Genomic DNA, 17441 nt, shown 5'->3' on the forward strand with positions numbered 1-17441 from the left:
AAGACGTTACTTATTATTTCATATAACATGAACTAAAAAAAACATGTTAATCACAGCATGTTTCCTAATTTTATTTAACTCTAAAAACGTTTCGATAAAATTATTGTAATCTTCTGACACCTTTATACACAATCAACGCCGAAAAATCCTAAACCGATCTTGGACATTTCCACTGATACTTCTGGTTTCCGAAAGCGTGTGGACTTTTATTGTGTAATGTTCTGAAAGCGGAAGTCCGGGGTGGGCAACTGTGTTGGGTGTGTAACAGAAACTTCCTGGTTGTCGCGGTTCACCTGCCGAAACTGAAGAGATAATTCACACAAAAACACAATCGCCTGCTCATATATCCAACAAACTGACATTTCATCGCTACCTGACGTCACCTGTGTAGAAGCGGAGAGAACATTCATCATCTGAAGCAGAGAAGTCCGTGACGCGCTGCTGGAGCATTCACAGAACACAGTGAGTGAGTCAGAACTGAACTCAATACATTTAATGATTTAAACAGACTGCGCTTTTTATCAACATAAATATAAGTGTCTCCCCCGTTTGTTGCCTGCGAGAATTGTTTCGTACAATATCTACAAGCCTTGTCACAGAAATAAAGAAGGAAAAAAAATAGGGATTTTTGGGGGTGTTTAGTTCTATTTATTAATACTTTCTTAATATAACTTTACCTACGATCATTTTGTATTAATTCATATATTTTCCATTTATTCATTTAGGGCCTTTCATATGTTTGTTTTATTTTATTTGTTTAGCATAGCGTGCACACACACAAGAATATTATTTTAGTATAATTTATTATAATCATGTTTTAAAAAGTAGTTTTCATGTTTATATTTTCTGTATATATATATTTTTTTTTTTCTATTGTCCATTTAAATTTTTGTTAAAGTTTTAGTAATTATCTTGTTCTTGTCATTTTAAAAAAAAAATATATATATATATGTATATATATATAGTTTCTTTTATTTATTTATTTTTTCTTTCAGGTGAATAATTTTTGTACATTAACTTAAACTAAAGGAAACTGAGAAACATTACCTTGGCAAACAGCTGAAATGAAATTATGCTTTTGCTTTATTAAGTGTGTGGGTTTTAATGTTTTTAGTTTCAGTGAACTGTAAAAACCCTGCTTCTTAATGGACTTAATCTATTTTAAATATGCAGACATTGCATACTCTGCTTTCAAATGCAGCGTGAGTTTTAAGGGAGAGAGGGATAGTAAAACAACACTGCTGTAAGTCACTTTGGAAAAGCGTCTGCGGAGTGCATGAACTGGCTGATGTGTGACCTACATGTCGATCTTCACATCTGTCTGTCTGAAGGAGGATGAGGGTGTTTCCTGGTGGAAAGGATGAAGAGTTCCCCAGCTAACCGCGGTCGGGACATCGAGCGTCAGGCAGGATATCTGTGCCCGGAGCACTGCATGCCTCCCCCTCCGCAGACACACTCGGCCGGTGACATGTGGTTCATCCGGGACGGCTGCGGCATCGTGTGCGGCATGATCACGTGGCTGCTGGTCTTATTCGCTGAGTTTGTGGTCATCTTCGTAATGCTGCTGCCGTCGAAGAGTATGCTGTACAGCCTAGTTAACGGTGCCTTGTTTAACGGACTGGCCTTCCTCGCCCTGGCCTCACACTTCAAGGCCATGTGCACCGACCCGGTGAGACAAACACACACATGCCATAGTTTGTGTAGATTCATCACTAAAGCATTCAAAGACTGGTGTTTTGCAGGGTTCGTACAAGGTGCTTAAAGTGCTTGAAGTACTTGAATTTGACTTTTTGAAATTTAAGTCCTGGAAAACCCTTGAAAACAGTCATATTAATGACGTGGTAATTGAAAAGTGCTTGAATTATTTAAAGGCAATATTTATGAATTTACAAAGCAATTTTGAAGTGTATATTTTTTTTTCTATAAAACAAAATTAACGCTCAAAATTAACGCCTCAGCCCATCCCCCTCCTTCTACCCGCCTTATTCGTTAACTCGCTCGTTCTGACATCACTTACCTGGAGCACATTTACGAAATGGTAAAGAGTAAGACGAAGAAATGCCGGGGAACATGACATGACTTTCATGTTCTCATACTTAGAGTTGCCACAGTCATTGAATACTTTAATGTGCTGTACCTTATTTGTACCATCTTGTTTAATTTTCATTCATCTATTTTCCTTTTTTAGAATTTAAAGTAAATAAAGTATATGTTTGATAAGTGAGACCTCTGATTGTAGTCCTTGAAAATCCCCAAAATAGTGCTTGAAAAGTCCTGGAAAGTCCTGGAATTTCATTATACAGTATCTGTACGAACCCTGGTTTTGACTCTGTCTTTCCTCTCAGGGAGCCGTTCCGAAGGGAAACGCCACTAAAGAGTTCATCGAGAGTCTGCAGCTCAAGCCGGGGACAGGTGGTGTATAAATGTCCCAAATGCTGCAGCATCAAAACCTGATAGAGCTCATCACTGCAGGTCAACACACACACACACACACACTGTGTGAGGTTCTCTTCCGAGGCTGTTTCCTGCAGATGTGTCATTGTAAGTGTGTGTTTTCTCCGCATAGTGTGTGTAAGCGCTGTATCAAGAAGATGGACCATCATTGTCCCTGGGTCAACAACTGTGTGGGAGAGAGCAACCAAAAATACTTTGTGCTTTTCACTGTGAGTTTCAAATTTCTTTAAGGATCATCCGGATACTTTTTTATTAATCATTTGAAAAAGTTTTTTTCATTTTATTATTCGTATATGTAATGCAAAAAAGTCATATACAGTTTAATGTTTTAAAATGTAATATTTTAATATTTATTTAACAATTTTGTTTTGTGTTTGACTTTTTTTTTTTTAATTAAAGTTTTACATATTTTTTAGACATATACATTTTTTTTTTTAGATTTTATTTAAGCAGTCAAATTAATAACTGGAAATAATAAAAAATGTAAAAATAACAATAATTGTCCTCTACTCAAAGTTGTAATATTTAAAATAATAATAGTAACAAACATGGCAAAAACGCAAAATTTCTATAAAATATTGCAATAAAAATGATTGTAGTAAATAAATAAAGTGTTTCTGGTGTTTTTACAGATGTACATTGCTTTGATTTCTCTTCATGCTCTCATCATGGTGGCTGTCAATTTTGTCTTGTGTTTTGAAGAAGACTGGGCAAGTAAGTGCTTGTTTCTGGGTTTTATTTACCTCGGTTTGCTGCTAAATGATTGGCTGCTTGTGTTGTAACGGAGCGCTCTGATTGGTTGGTGAGTTTAGAAAGCTTCCTGTTTCCTCTCCTCAGAGTGCAGTTCATTCTCTCCTCCGACGACCCTCATCCTCCTCATCCTCCTGTGCTTTGAGAGCCTGCTCTTCCTCATCTTCACTGCTGTGATGTTCGGGACACAGGTTCACTCCATCTGTAACGATGAGACTGTAAGTCAACATCTGCTGATTTCACTTCCTGCAATAATAAACCATGCTTCCTCATGCCGAGTTATTATAGTCAACTAAAACTAAAACTATTGAAATGTTTATTAACTTTTACTAAAATGATAATATTTTTATTAATATTTTATTAATAAACATATTGTAAAATTTAAGCAGTAGTTTCAGTAATTGTTTCTTATTAATATTTTAAATTAATTTTTATTTTCATTTTATTTTAAAACGTTAGTAATTTTGTTGTTTTTCATGTTTACTAAAATAATTGTAATTTTTAATTTACTAATAATATTTTTTATTTAATTTTCTAATTAAATAAAATTTAATTAAAATCAAAAACTAGGTCAACATGTTAATTAAAACTATAATAGTATAGCAATGATACAAAAGTAACACTGTCGAATGCATACGCATTTTTGATAATTAAGCAGTTTTGTATTATTGATATACTATTATCGCTTTTTATTAATATTTTAAATGAGTTATATTGTTATTTTTCCATTTTCATTTTTTAATTTGAAAGTTTTAGTAATTTTATCATGGTTTCATCATTTTCTATTATTTTTAAATGTCTATTTAGTTTAAGTTTTTAGTTGAGCTATTTAGTGTGTCAAGCTAAACTAAATAAAAATGAGAATTTTTTGGGGGGCAAATAACTAAAATAAGCTGCTTTTTTTAAAAAGTAATTTATTTCAGTGCACATTTATTAAGATTCAAATGGTTTTAGTTTTAGTTTAATGGTTTTTGAGCAGTTTTTACCTGTTTATGTGACCAAACATCTCATTGAAGATATTCCACTTGCTTTTCATATTCCACATTTCTCAGAGCCACAAATATCAATCTGTGTGAGAAGCGTTTGTCTTCTACATTCCCTTGAACAGCTGAAGAAAGCATTTAGATGGATTCAGTCATAACTGAACGCAGATATCATCAGATCAAACTCTCAGAGCGTGACTCTCTCTGTTCACAGGGAATCGAGCAGCTGAAGAAGGAAGAGAGACGATGGGCCAAAAGGTCCAAGTGGATGAACATGAAGGTGGTGTTCGGTCACCCGTTCTCTGTGTCCTGGCTGAGTCCGTTTGCCCCGCCGGATCACGGGAAGGCCAATCTCTACCAGTACGTGGTCTGAGACGTCTCTTTGCTTTTAACCCTGTCTGCTCTGAAAGACCTCAGCACAGCACAGGACTCTAGTGACCTGTTTCTGCTCGAGAGTGACTGTGACGTCCAGCTGATCTTTTATAATCAATCCCACACTGTGAACACTGCCCTTTATCAATCATGTTTGAGATGAACTGGATCTAGAGGCCTTGAGTATGGAACTTACTAACCCTCACCAGCCATGGCAAATAACTCAAGTGTTTCTTTTTGACGTTACTTAATTTTTTTTCTTGATTGACAGATGCCTTTATTATTCGCTGGGTAATTAGGAAATGCCTTTCTTTTCATTCTCTGCTCGAGCTTTAGCACAGAAATGCTGCTAGAGTGTGAGCAATCTTTCTTTGCCAAATTTTATTCCATTATGAAAAATAAAATCACACAAAACATTTTTTTCAACTAATTTATCATTTTCAAAACACTAGTGAAAACGTCTGGCCCATATATCATACCAAAATCATATTTTTTTTGTGCATTGTGACTATTTACATGATAATTAAATGCATCATTCTATCAAATTTACAATATAGTACTTTGTATTGTATTATTATTAGTAGTACTAATTCTCACACTCAGTGCTGGTTACTCATTACTGTAAACCAGTCATTTGGACTGAATTACAACACACACACACACACACACACTTGCATTACAATAATCATATATTTTTATCATTCTTAAAAATAATATTTTTGTATTTTCTGATTGTTTTCAATCTTATTCTCAAATACAGTCATTAATCAATTTTCTTTGTTTCTAAAATAATATCTGTGCATTTTGCCTGCAAATTTTTTATTAAACATTTATTTCTGTTGATTTTGGGATGAAATCTGGTGTTTTAGACATGTTTTATGAGATTAATTTCTGAATGCAGTAGCTCATTACAGGCCTGGAAATACGTTTATGACTGTAATACAACACTTTCAGCCGTTCTTGGGACTGTTTTCACTGTCTCTTGGTGGTGGTGCTCATGTGTCACTGCAGTATTTGAGCACGAGCTCGGTCTTCCTGAATCCAGACGGCTGCTGTCTTCGTCCTGTGACTCCTCAGGATCACATCATGTTCTTATCAATCCTGCTTCTCTTCTGAATCCAGCTCAGACCATCAGATGTTCGGCGTCCTCAGTGGATTTCAGTGCATTGAAGTATTCGGCGGTTCTGCTGTTGGATCAGTATTTCCCGTCGGGTCTCTACGGGTCGCTCATAATCACTGTGGTTAACAGGAACACTGTTTCTTTTCATTTTCATTTTCTTTGCACATTTTTTTGCCTGCTTTCAATGTATTGTGCCTTTTTTAATCAATGCTTTGTTGTGCATGTATTTAAAAAACAAAATCAATATCTTAATGCAGTTTTGGGTGTTGCTCTCACTTTGAAAGTCGATTCAATAAAATTATCTTTTTTGTTGTTTTTCCAAAGTGGTATTTTCTCTGCTTTGTTGTCTTTAGATGGTTATGAAAAAAAATGAATCTTCACAATTCTACTATGGAAGTTTTATTTCGCCAAGGGATAAATAAAAATAAAATAAAGTGGCAATTTCAAAATTTTCATAGCAATTCAGACTTTCTCTTTTTTTCATTAATTTCTAAAGAAATGTCAGAATTGCAATATTAAAACAGAATTGTGAGATATAAAGTTGCAACTGCAATACAAACTCAGAATACTGAGGAAAATAGAATTTTGAGATGTTAAGTCAAACCTTAAGGAGAAAAAAAAGTTATATTTTAAATTTTGTGGTGAAAAACAGGCCTCCATAGTCCACATATTCAAATATCTAAGTATCATATCAATTTCAACTGTTTTTGTTCTGTGCCGGTTCATGCTCATTTGTCTTCAGTTATTGATATCAATGAAAGAATCACACAGAACACTTCATATCAGTTTAATGAATCACTCGTGTAGTGTCATTTCATTTAGATGAGTTTACAGAGCTCTAGTTGGTCCATTAAATAATACAACTATATACACATGTATGAATGTGGCCCGTGATTTACTCAGTGACAGCTACATAAACACATGCCATAATTAACATGAATGAGACAGATATTATAACATGATGGTCGACTGACGTTCAATGATCCCTTCTTTAATAGTAACAGGTCTTAGCAATTTGAAATCAAAAACAAAAATTTACAAACAGACCTCTAATGCACGATATTTTCTCTTTTGGTCCCTAATACTGCAGTGTATGATGCCAAATATGAATATTTTAGTTCTGGTAGTAGTTTACACAAATGTTTGGCAGAACTAATACTTTAATCATAATGACACATAACACTACGTTCTATAGTTACTACGGTAACAGTAATTAAGTGTAAATCTAGCGTCATTGTTCAGATGTATTTAAAGTTACTGTAAATCCTTCAACAGTTTCTCAATGTTCATCGTGCATATTTATAACAAAATGAAACATTATTTGCCAATAATGGGCTCATGACGAGGACAGATGTTGTCAACGTTAAACACAGATGACGTCACATTGCCAGGGACTTCAGAACATCACATTATGATGGAATGCATTCGGTCCATGTTTATTAATATCTACCGTATTTAGCTGCTCTAAGAGTCTCTTAATTGAGACTCATAACACAGGAAGAACTAGAATAATTCACAGGAAGTGCAAGACCTTGACCTCGTCCTTCAGCCCCCTCCAGTAATGACCTGTTAAATCTGCTTCAGGGTCCGTGAAGATCCAGATAAAGCAGGTCTTTACCGAGGTTTGGTAAAGAGCTACAATGTGCCAGAGTCATCGTGAAGTCAAAGCTGACTTTCTTCATGCATGCTACTGATTTTTACAAACAAGTTAAATCATCTTTCTTCACTATGAAAAGCATCAGATTAGAGGAGTTAAACGGCGAGTATGACCTGCTGGTTTCCATTGCGTCATCCTGGTAAGTTTCGGTGTCTGCAGAAGGGGCTGAAGAACAGGTTTTGGTTTGCGTTCATTCGTACAGCTACAGGAAGTGTCTTTGCGATCACATCACTGGATGTTTGCATGCATAAGTCATGTGGCATATTTGGGAAAAGCATTTTCTGGTAAAGAATGTAGAATGCCAACATTTGGAGAGGTTTGGTGTCATTATTGCACGTCTCCTGCCACACGCAGTGCTCACAGTGCTGGAGGATGTTGATGCATGAAAAAAAAACATGTGGGGAACCACAGCTTTAACCAATACCTGACACTCTGGAGACCGAAGGAAGTGATGTCATTGAAGAAATAGCAAGATTGAAGGATAAAAAGAGATGTGATCAGAGAGCAGAAAACTACTTTCATATTTAAATGTAACAATATTTATTGATTTAAGTATTTGTTTGTTGATTTATGAATTTAAGATTCATTTATTGGTTTATTTATTTGCTTGTGTATCAAACATGGTTGGCTTACTAAAAACATTTATTTTACTTTAAATGATATAATCATTAAAAACATGTTTTGTTTTACTTCAACTAGTTGCCAAAGCGTTTAGTTTTTAATTTTTGTTAAGTTTAATTTGAAGTGCCAAAATACCAAAGAAAATAAAGATAAGTTAACTAAAACTAATCAATTATTAATAAAACGACATATATAAAAAAAATAACTTACAAATTAAAATGTAAACAGAAAATCTAAAAATAAAATCTAATTCAAAATATTAACAAAAATTACAGTAGTATGAATATGAAGTAAAATAACAGTCAAATCAAATGGCAAGTTTTACATTTTGGTGCGAAGAAAAAAAAGATTTTACTAGATAAATCTCATGAAACCTTTTCAGGATAGAGCATCCAGATCATATTTCAAAATAAATGTAAAAAAAAAAAATTATATTTAGCATTATTTCACTCAAAAGTGAAAATGTTGCACTGATGTTACTTTTCCTGCATAATTTATGTTTTTGTAATCTATTCCCTTTTTAATTGTCCTAAAACAAACTTCACCTTCTTTATTTAAAACTGATTTTGATGTGAAATATGAGCCAGACGTGTTCTGAGATTCACCTGCCACATTAACAATGATGTAGATTAATTTAAAAATAAATAACAACAAACATAAATAAAATGTAATTTCTTATATTTAAATTGATCTTTGGCATGATAGTAGATTTACGGCTGCGAGAACATTTCAATCTCTCCGTTTTAACGTTTAACCTCAAATAATTTGAGCAGCACTTGTGCAGTGAAAGTAAAATCTTGGTAAGAGCGTAGGAGGTTTGTGTGTCTGAGAGAAGCTGGACCCACACACAGTTTGAGAAGTGGTGATATGAGTGTTTGCTGATATGTTCATAAACCACACTGAACTCATCTAACGCAGACGCAGTGTCATTCTCTCTTGCTGTCGTGTGATTGGGTGAGGTTGGGCGACGTGTGATGAAGCACCAGCAGACCGGAGAGAGTGAGAGAGATGCCCACCCACCACAGAGCCACGTGGGTCTCCCCGAATATTAGCTGCCCCAGAAACGCCTGTTCAGCAGAGACAAAACCCACCAGATCATCATCATCACGACATGAGACACCTACATACACTGTGACAAGCAGAAGACACCTCTAGCAGATTTAAATAATAATAATAATAATAATAATACACAAATTAATATGGATGCTGGGTAGATTATTTTCTATGCAGTCATTAACATTTTATTCTTAAACTAATCTAATGCAAAATGACAAGATCACTTATTAATAATTAATATTATTAATTATAATAATAATATTTATAATAATATTTTTTTTATTTGTTCATTTTACACAACCATGTGCAACCCAAACTGACATCTTCTACCTCTAGCAAACTCAGTCAAACAATGCAATGATCTTTAATGAAGTGATAATCACTTTTCTGACTTTAGTTGATTTAAGATAGCTAAAAAAGTAAAAAAAAAAATTAATCATTTAAATACATATTTTTAAATATATGAATATGTGTGTGTGTGCGTTTTTATCCATAATAAAGATGTTTTTCCAGTTTTAAGATTACTATAAACCATTTTCTTTAAATAATATATTTTCTAAAAGTTATTTCAGGTAATTCAAAAGCTAGAAATTGTTTTTTATTTTACATTTTCTTTTTCTGTTTTGTGAGTGCATTTATAATATGGTGATGAACACTTTTCTATTTTTTCAGGAGTTCAAAGGACTAAGGATTTTTAAAATAATAATAATTCATTTGTTAAGGTAAAATGTTTAAAATAAATATTTAAAATAATTCATCATTTTCATAAGTGCATTTTTTATTATAATAAAAGTGAAAAAAGTTGTTCAAGGTCACTAGCTAAAAAATGTTTTATGTAATGAATGATTAAGATAATATACTTTTAAAATCGGTTTAAAAAAATTCAACAGCTAGAAATTGCTCTATTATTTTGAAAGTTTTTTTAATGCATGCAGATTATTTAAAATAATATTTCAGCTAAAAATTGCTCTATGAATGTTATTTTTTGTATATATGTATATATAAATAAACACACATTTCAAATTATGTAATGGTTTTTATCTTATGTATTGCTTTTGACCTAAGCATAGTCAAGTAGCATAGTAATCATTTAAATACATATTTTTAAATATATGAATACATAAAATATATTTATTTTGCGTGTGAGTTTTTATCTATAATAAAGAGGTTTTTCCAGTTTAAAGATTACTATGAACCATTTTCTTTAAATAATATATTTTCTAAAAGTTAATGTAATTCATTTTTCATTCATTTCAAATTGTTTTTTTATTTAAATTTTTTCTCTTTTTTTGTGAGTGCATTTTTTTTAAATCTATAACATAGTGATAACCACTTTTCTATTTTTTTCCAGATGTTCAAAATGACTAGCTAAGGATTTCTCTATATATATAAATATATATTTTTACTCATCAGTCGGCCCCAGATAAGACACTCACAGAGGAGATGAAGTTGGAGGCGGTGGTGGTCACAGTGGTGCGGGTGGAGGAGCACGAGCTGCGGAGAGCTTTGGCCAGGAACGTCCACATCACAGCGTTACAGGTGAACAGCAGACCTCCACACAGCAGTCTGAGAGGGATGTGCAGCTAGAAACAAAACAGTGGGCCAATTATAATTCACTTAGTATCCCAGGATTTTAAAAAATAAAGTACTTTCAATAATGTACTTAAAGTGCTCTATGTTCATGCAACTTATTTTGTACTTAATATACTAAAATGATTCTTTAGTACTGCTGAAGATAAACTTAAGATTATCTGAGGGCACTGTGCACACGGTGCTATTTTGGGACACCATGAATATGTACATTTAACATACTATCTCTGTATTTAAACAATGTCCTTAATCACCACTTGTCTCATGCTGTCCATATAAATGAATACTGGCTGTGTAAATACTAAAGCTCAATTAGTGCATAAAAAAAGAGCACTGTCACGTGCGCTCTGCTGAAGGTCATACGCGTCTGTCACGCAACATCATCATCCTCATCCTCTTCCCAGTAAACAGCTAAATGCGAGTGTTGTTTGAGCCCTGATGTGACAGTGACAGTGACTGACTCACCCAGTCGCACGCGCTCGTGTCGCTGTCCTGCGTGAATCTCCTCTGCTCGCCCCAGGTCCGCAGGCCGGTCTCACACACGCCCTTCAGGTAGTCGGTGCCGAGGGACAGTTTGGCGGAGGAGGACGCGACCGCGCCGAGAAAACCCGCCAGCAGCGCGTAAAGGACCCCGGGAAACATGACGATCAGAGACGAACTCCAGAAGACCCATCACATCTCCAGCACAGCGAGCGAAAACACTCCATCAGCATCATCACCGCTGCTGCGAGGAAGCGCGCGGCGCGGCGCGGGTGCATTCTGGGTAATGCAGTCCATGCTGAATTTTACATTTTACGCATTGTGTACGTGAATAAAATACATTCTGTCGTTAATTGGTCGCCGTAATTTTGCCAACTGGATCAACTGTCCAAAAATACAGACCAATCCCTACCCATAAACCTAACCTTACCCATAACTTTATTCCTAAAATCAGAGGGAAAATGGTAGATGATTAACCATAGACAGTAAAAGAAATGGACACAGCGACCCCATTGGAACTCAATTGAGACAAATGAAGCCCATTTTTTAGCGTTTTTTAGCACTTCCGTTTCTGACGCGCAGACTCAAACGAAGCTTGACGACGTCAGCAACCTGTCTGACAGATGTAAATCTTCTAGTAGCTGTGCGTGCAAACTGCCATCGTTAATCTTGCAGAGACGGCGAGCTTGAGCGGGGAGTTCTTTGTCGTGAGTGAGCAGGAGTAAGTATTCTGATTAATTATTTTGTATAGTATTTTAAAATGTAACGCCAGTACGCCATATTAAGTTAATTGCCTGCGAGCTTCTCCACCTGTCTGTACGGTAATGCGACAGAGAGCCGAGTGGTTATGACGCAATCGTTAGCCTATTTTTTACAAAAACTGTTTATACGGGGCCATAATGTAACATAGAAGGTAATGGAGCCCTTTATACATTGTCGTGTATCTTTAGAAATAAATAATGGACAAACAGAGTCTTTAAACGCCTCAGATGTAAAGTTATTCGCTGTCAAAGTGACGCCAAAATGAATGGGAGTCAATGGGAATGCTAACGCAAGTGAAGTTCTGCTAAAAGATGGCAGCCCCCACCCGACTTCAACTTCCGGTCGAGTTCCTTGCCCCTTGTGATTAACAAGGGTGTAAAGGCACCAGCCTGATTTCCTGAAAAGTTATCACTGCATTCTGATTGGTTGATTGGAATGATGTACCAGTCTAGTTGTTCTTGGTCAAATCACACTCAAATCCTAAGACCTTCGTTCATCTTCGGAGCACAAATTACGATATTTTTTTATGATTTTATGATTTTTTTTTTTTATCAAAGAATTTATTAAATAATCTTGAAAATAAAAATGTATGTGAAAGTGACATGACATACAGCCAATTATGGTGAGCCATACTCAGAATTCATGCTCTGCATTTAACCCATCCAAAGTGCCCACACAACACACACTCACTGTGAACTCACACCTGGAGCAGTAGGTATCATTTATGCTGCGGTGCCCGGGGAGCAGTTGAGGATTCGGTGCATTGCTCAAGGACACCTCAGTCATGGTATTGCCGGCCCGAAACTCGAACCCACAACCTCAGGGGTCAAACTCTCTAACCAGGTCACAACTTCCCCTTTATATCATGAGAGACTTATTTCAAAAACCAACATACATGCATTCCTGCATTTATTAATTAGATAAACTGATCAGTTGAATTCAAAGATGGTCCAGTGAAATTCTGAGAATTCTCCTGTGGAAGAAGAAAATAATGCTAATGAGATGATTCTCCATTCTCAGACAGATACAGGAACATGACCTTATCAGACAGATCAGGGAGAGAGATGCTATCGAATGACTCATCATTCCCATTAAAGAACTCATCCAATGACATTTAAAGAACAAATGTTTCCATCCAAGAACTGTGACTTTAATCAGCGATGGATGGTGACTTGATGGAGAGCAGATTCTGATCTAAAGGGCATTACAGACATGTCAGTGGGCTGTTCTTATCTTACTTGAAATTAATAGTGTCACAGATGTTGTTATAGTTTTTTTTATGTTCCCATTTTTATATTTTACATTTTAATTTTAGAGTTTATAAGTAAATTATGTGTTTTTGTCATTTTGTAATAAAAGGTCAATAAAGCTTTTATTAATTTTTAATTGCGTTTATTTTGATTAAATCTAAATGTTGCTTTGGCAACCCTCTGGTATTTTGGGAGGTACTTTAGTAATGTTAGCTGTGAGGCCAGTAGAGGACACTAGATTCATTGTTTGTGCTCCAGAAGTCCTCAAATCACGTGTCTTGTGGAAATATTGCTGTTCTTTTCTGTGTCAGTCGATCAGGTTTTTCAGTCTTTTCTGCCATTAGGAAGTGCAAAGCTTATACTTCCTCTTTTCTATCTTCCCCTGCCATGCCAAGTTTAACTACCAGACAGAACTTCTGTAATCTGATCATTCTCAGTTCAAGAAACAACATCTCAAAAATAAAGAGAGCACGTCGTGAGATTGGAAAAGTTTGCAAAACCGTTCTCTCCAGAACTCCTTTAGTGTCTTAGTAACTAATCAGAGATGAAGCCAGCTGGAAGATCGCAGGCTGCTTGAGGTCACCAGCTGCATATTTTCATCTACAGCAAAGTCTGAAGTTTCTCTGAGACGGAGTCCATGCACATCCCTCCAGAGATCATCGAACTTTTAGACTCTCTCATTAGCACGATAACACTCTGAACAATGAACAGCGTGAGAGAACAGAGCGAATGCCTGAGGGGCAGAAAATCCACCAGCTCGTGTTTCTGTGGAAGATCCTCCCTTTAACAACGGACAGAAGCAATTAAAGGCCGTCACAGGTCACTGTCTCTGCTGAACACAAGGATAATTGGCCTCTTATTTGCAAGATTTTCCTCCATGAAAGTGTGAAGAACACGAGGAGTTAATTAGCAGAGATAATGCAAGACTGGCAGAGATAGATAGATAGATAGATAGATAGATAGATAGATAGATAGATAGATAGATAGATAGATAGATAGATAGATAGATAGATAGATAGATAGATAGTTTCTGGAGTGTAACAGGCTTCAGCTGAAGCTCTACTGTCACGTTTCTCTGTTCAGAAGCTCTTAGAGATCCAGCGCTGGACGGGGAGCCTAATTTGACAGGACCTTCTCAGCTGGAACGACTTCCACTGTGAGCGGGCTGAGGCCAAATATAGCCTCCATCACAGGAGCGTGCTGCTTCAGACGACGACAGAGCAAGCGAATGACAGCACGCATCAGCAGACGCATGCCAAAACAACAGCACACACAATCACATCAGATCATTGTGTCTCTGATGCGGATCATTCAGAAGCCTTTGAATATCGTCTGAAGGCAGAAGCTGATCTGATGTGCAGTTACTTCTATTCTTATATATTAATCAGATGCATTAAATAAGAGATCAGATCCCTGCCTTAAGTGCATTTGCATAAAAGAAACATATAGTAAATGTTAACTACAAACACTAACTAGTTAATTAGTACACTAACAAAATGCTTTACTCTTGGGATAAAGTATAAAAGTGCTTGTTATTTCTGTTCCTTATAACATATCATGAAAAGAAAGTAGTTTTAGTTTCCCTGGATACCACGAGGCACATGTGGTTTTATTAACAAAGTTCGGGAGAAGCACGATCAGATAATCATCCAATTTGGTACAGGTGCATCTCGTTTAGCTAATCATCTTATAGCACGCACGCGTATATATATCCAGTCTTCCTACCTCCTGTCCCACGACAGTTTTTCGGCAACCCTCCTCCACCCCAACTCCTCACTTCTAATCTATTTATCCCAAATTGGGATAGGGGGAGTTATTTGGGTTCGGGCTATGCTCCGGGCCCGGACCCCTCCCCCAGGACAGCACGCCAAAATATGCCTACTATTTGCCTTCAGATTAGATGTAAGGGTGAACTCGTGAAATATTTGCAGGAGATAAGGAGTGTGTGATTGTGGGCAGATGTTTGTGATCTGTGTGTGGTCAGACATTAGCATGTGATGACCAGCAAAACAGCAAGAAAATGGGAAAGATTTCCTGATGTCTAGTTCCTGAGCTCATCATCATCATCATTATGAGAGCTTTGGTCCCAATATGAATGTGCTGGATAACAGAACAGACAAAAAACAGAGACACTGGTAATGCCAGAAAATCAAACACAAAAATTAGGTTTTAAGGTTTTTTTTTTTTTTTTTTTTAGAAGTTTTCCCCTCTGTACTGACACTCAGCTACACAACACAGTCTGAACATTCACCACTCACATTAACATACATTTGCATCAACATCTGCTGCAGCTGTGCAGTAAATCACAGCTCATCATGTTCTCCAGGACTCAGTGATGAAAGATGAGACTCTTATGCACAGATTAGTTAAACTGAAGTGGCAAATTGTAGGATACAAAAAATACTTTTGTGGATAGGGCTACTCTATTTATGGAAATTGCAATTCTTCTGTTGAAAACGGTGAAATATTGCAAACCAAAAACAAAATTCAGAAACAAAATTCACAGGGAGCCATCGCATAATTCAGGAGGCCATGGAGGATGGATCTTCTTGGCCTTGTCCAGGTTGCTCAGCTCAACCACTATGACAATGGACTGAGGTTAAGAGAGAACTGAGGGTTTAAGTAGGGGACCAAACAAAGGAACTGAAGAGTTAATTAACCATACACAGGTGAACAGAACGTCAATCAGGAAACTAAGGAAACTATAGGTCACAGGAGAACAGGCCAACTGAAAACACAATGAAAACTAGGACAAAAACCAAACATAACCCTAACATAAGTGGCACTGTGTTTATTTAAACGTGAGCAGCTCATGATTCTGTTTCCTCTGGAAGTTTTGTTCCACCAAGAAATAATGAAATCACATATTTTATGTCACAATAAAGACTTTTGTGGCAGTTCTGAGTTATATTTCACAATTCTGACTTTTTCTTAATTCCTTGGTGGAAAACAGTATCATGAGCTGCGCATGTGTAAATGAACACAGTGCTGTGCTTCACTCGGAAACACAAAGAAATATATAAATTTAATCGCAGCCCTATGATCTGATAGCTGCACTATAAGCCCTTTCCCAATTTCAGATTAATTTCAGTGAATCATGTATACTTCAGTGTGCAGTAATGCAGCTGACCTGAGCTTGACTTCAGTCAAATCCTGCTCTCTCTGCTCATATTGATCTGCAGTGTGTTTGCCGTGTCGTCCTGGCAGAAGGAAATCTATCTCTGGCCTCTTGTAGTGAAACCTGAAGCGGAGGCTTTGTAAATATGCAGCACAGATCCATCAGTAGCTCCATTTCTCAGCACGACTCAGATTGATTTAGTGACTCGTAAGATGCTTCAGCCATGAACATGTTTCTTTATCGTACTAATGGATGGAGGGAAAAGAGCGAGAGGAGGAAGTGCTGTTTATTTCAGCTTTTAAACTTTTTCTCTCTGCAGGTCACTGGCAGGTAAAGTGTTTACTAAGTGAACAGGCCTTAAGCTAACAAACAGCTTTAAAGCATTACAGTTTAGTCATGTGCAATTAGCCGCAAGCAAGTGCTGTAGTTGCCATGTATCCAGAATGAAATACACACTTCATTATGCAGTACTGTAAGCTCAAGATCTAGATTAAAATTTTAATAAAATTTGTGTATTTAGCAGATGGTTTTATCCAAAGCGAATTACAGTGCATTCAGGCTATACATTTTTACCTATCATGTGTTCCCAGGGAATCAAACCCCCAAACTTGCGCTTGATAGCACAAAGCTCTACCACTTGAGTTTCTACCATTGAGAGCAGATTTAGAGAAATTAGCATGAAATCAATTGCTCATTAATGGATCCACTTCAGCGAATGGGTGCCATCAGCAAGAGAGTCGAAACTGATAAAACATGCATATTAATCCAGAACATGCATTCAAGTTATATGGTCTTGCAGAACCCTTTTTTTTAAAGTTTAACTTTATAAATCAACTTAGCCAATGTTTATCCATTTAGAAAATTTAATATTATTATGTTGCTCATGGCTAAATTAAATACATTGCAATGTCTGGCTGTTTAAGGACATTTTGTTTCAGAAACAGTTTTCTTTGACTGACATATTAAGTGCAATGTCAAATTTGAGTAACAGAACCAGCTGAGAACCAGTGACATAAAGATCCTTCATTACTGTACTTTATGGAAAATAAAAGGGTTCTGCTCATAGACAGAATAACAAAAATGTAGAGATTATCAGAGCTATCTTTACTAGTAGAATATTATAGTCCAAGCAGGTGATGCAGCACTACACACACACACACACACACACACACAGAGAGAGAGAGAGAGAGAGAGAGAGAGAAATAAGATTCAGTGAAAAGGCTTCGCG

The 17441-nt window shown here is 36.2% G+C and overlaps 1 protein-coding gene and 1 pseudogene across 1 annotated transcript; one reads left to right on the plus strand and one right to left on the minus strand.

Annotated features, from left to right (window-relative positions):
* The first annotated feature begins 219 nt into the window (after window positions 1-219).
* LOC113119905 (palmitoyltransferase ZDHHC3-like) lies at window positions 220-6002 on the plus strand (annotated as a pseudogene).
* Window positions 6003-6461: 459 nt separating this feature from the next.
* LOC113119906 (transmembrane protein 42-like) lies at window positions 6462-11369 on the minus strand. Its single transcript, XM_026289621.1, has 3 exons — window positions 11069-11369; window positions 10450-10596; window positions 6462-9024 (listed from the first exon to the last, which is right to left on the minus strand). The coding sequence occupies exons 1-3, from the start codon at window positions 11243-11245 to the stop codon at window positions 8884-8886; spliced, it is 465 nt and encodes a 154-aa protein (XP_026145406.1). The 5' UTR covers window positions 11246-11369; the 3' UTR covers window positions 6462-8883.
* Between the last annotated feature and the right edge of the window lie 6072 nt (window positions 11370-17441).

This window comes from Carassius auratus, chromosome 19 (assembly GCF_003368295.1).
Source record: "Carassius auratus strain Wakin chromosome 19, ASM336829v1, whole genome shotgun sequence".
In the NCBI taxonomy this organism is placed as follows: domain Eukaryota; kingdom Metazoa; phylum Chordata; class Actinopteri; order Cypriniformes; family Cyprinidae; genus Carassius; species Carassius auratus.

Coding starts and splice junctions, on each gene's coding strand:
- LOC113119906 (XM_026289621.1), bottom strand. CDS start 11,245: ATGTTTCCCGGGGTCCTTTACGCGCTGCTGGCGGGTTTTCTCGGCGCG. Junction 10,597..11,068: donor ACACGAGCGCGTGCGACTGG/GTGAGTCAGTCA, acceptor TTTTGTTTCTAG/CTGCACATCCCTCTCAGACT. Junction 9,025..10,449: donor CCTCCAACTTCATCTCCTCT/GTGAGTGTCTTA, acceptor TCTGCTGAACAG/GCGTTTCTGGGGCAGCTAAT.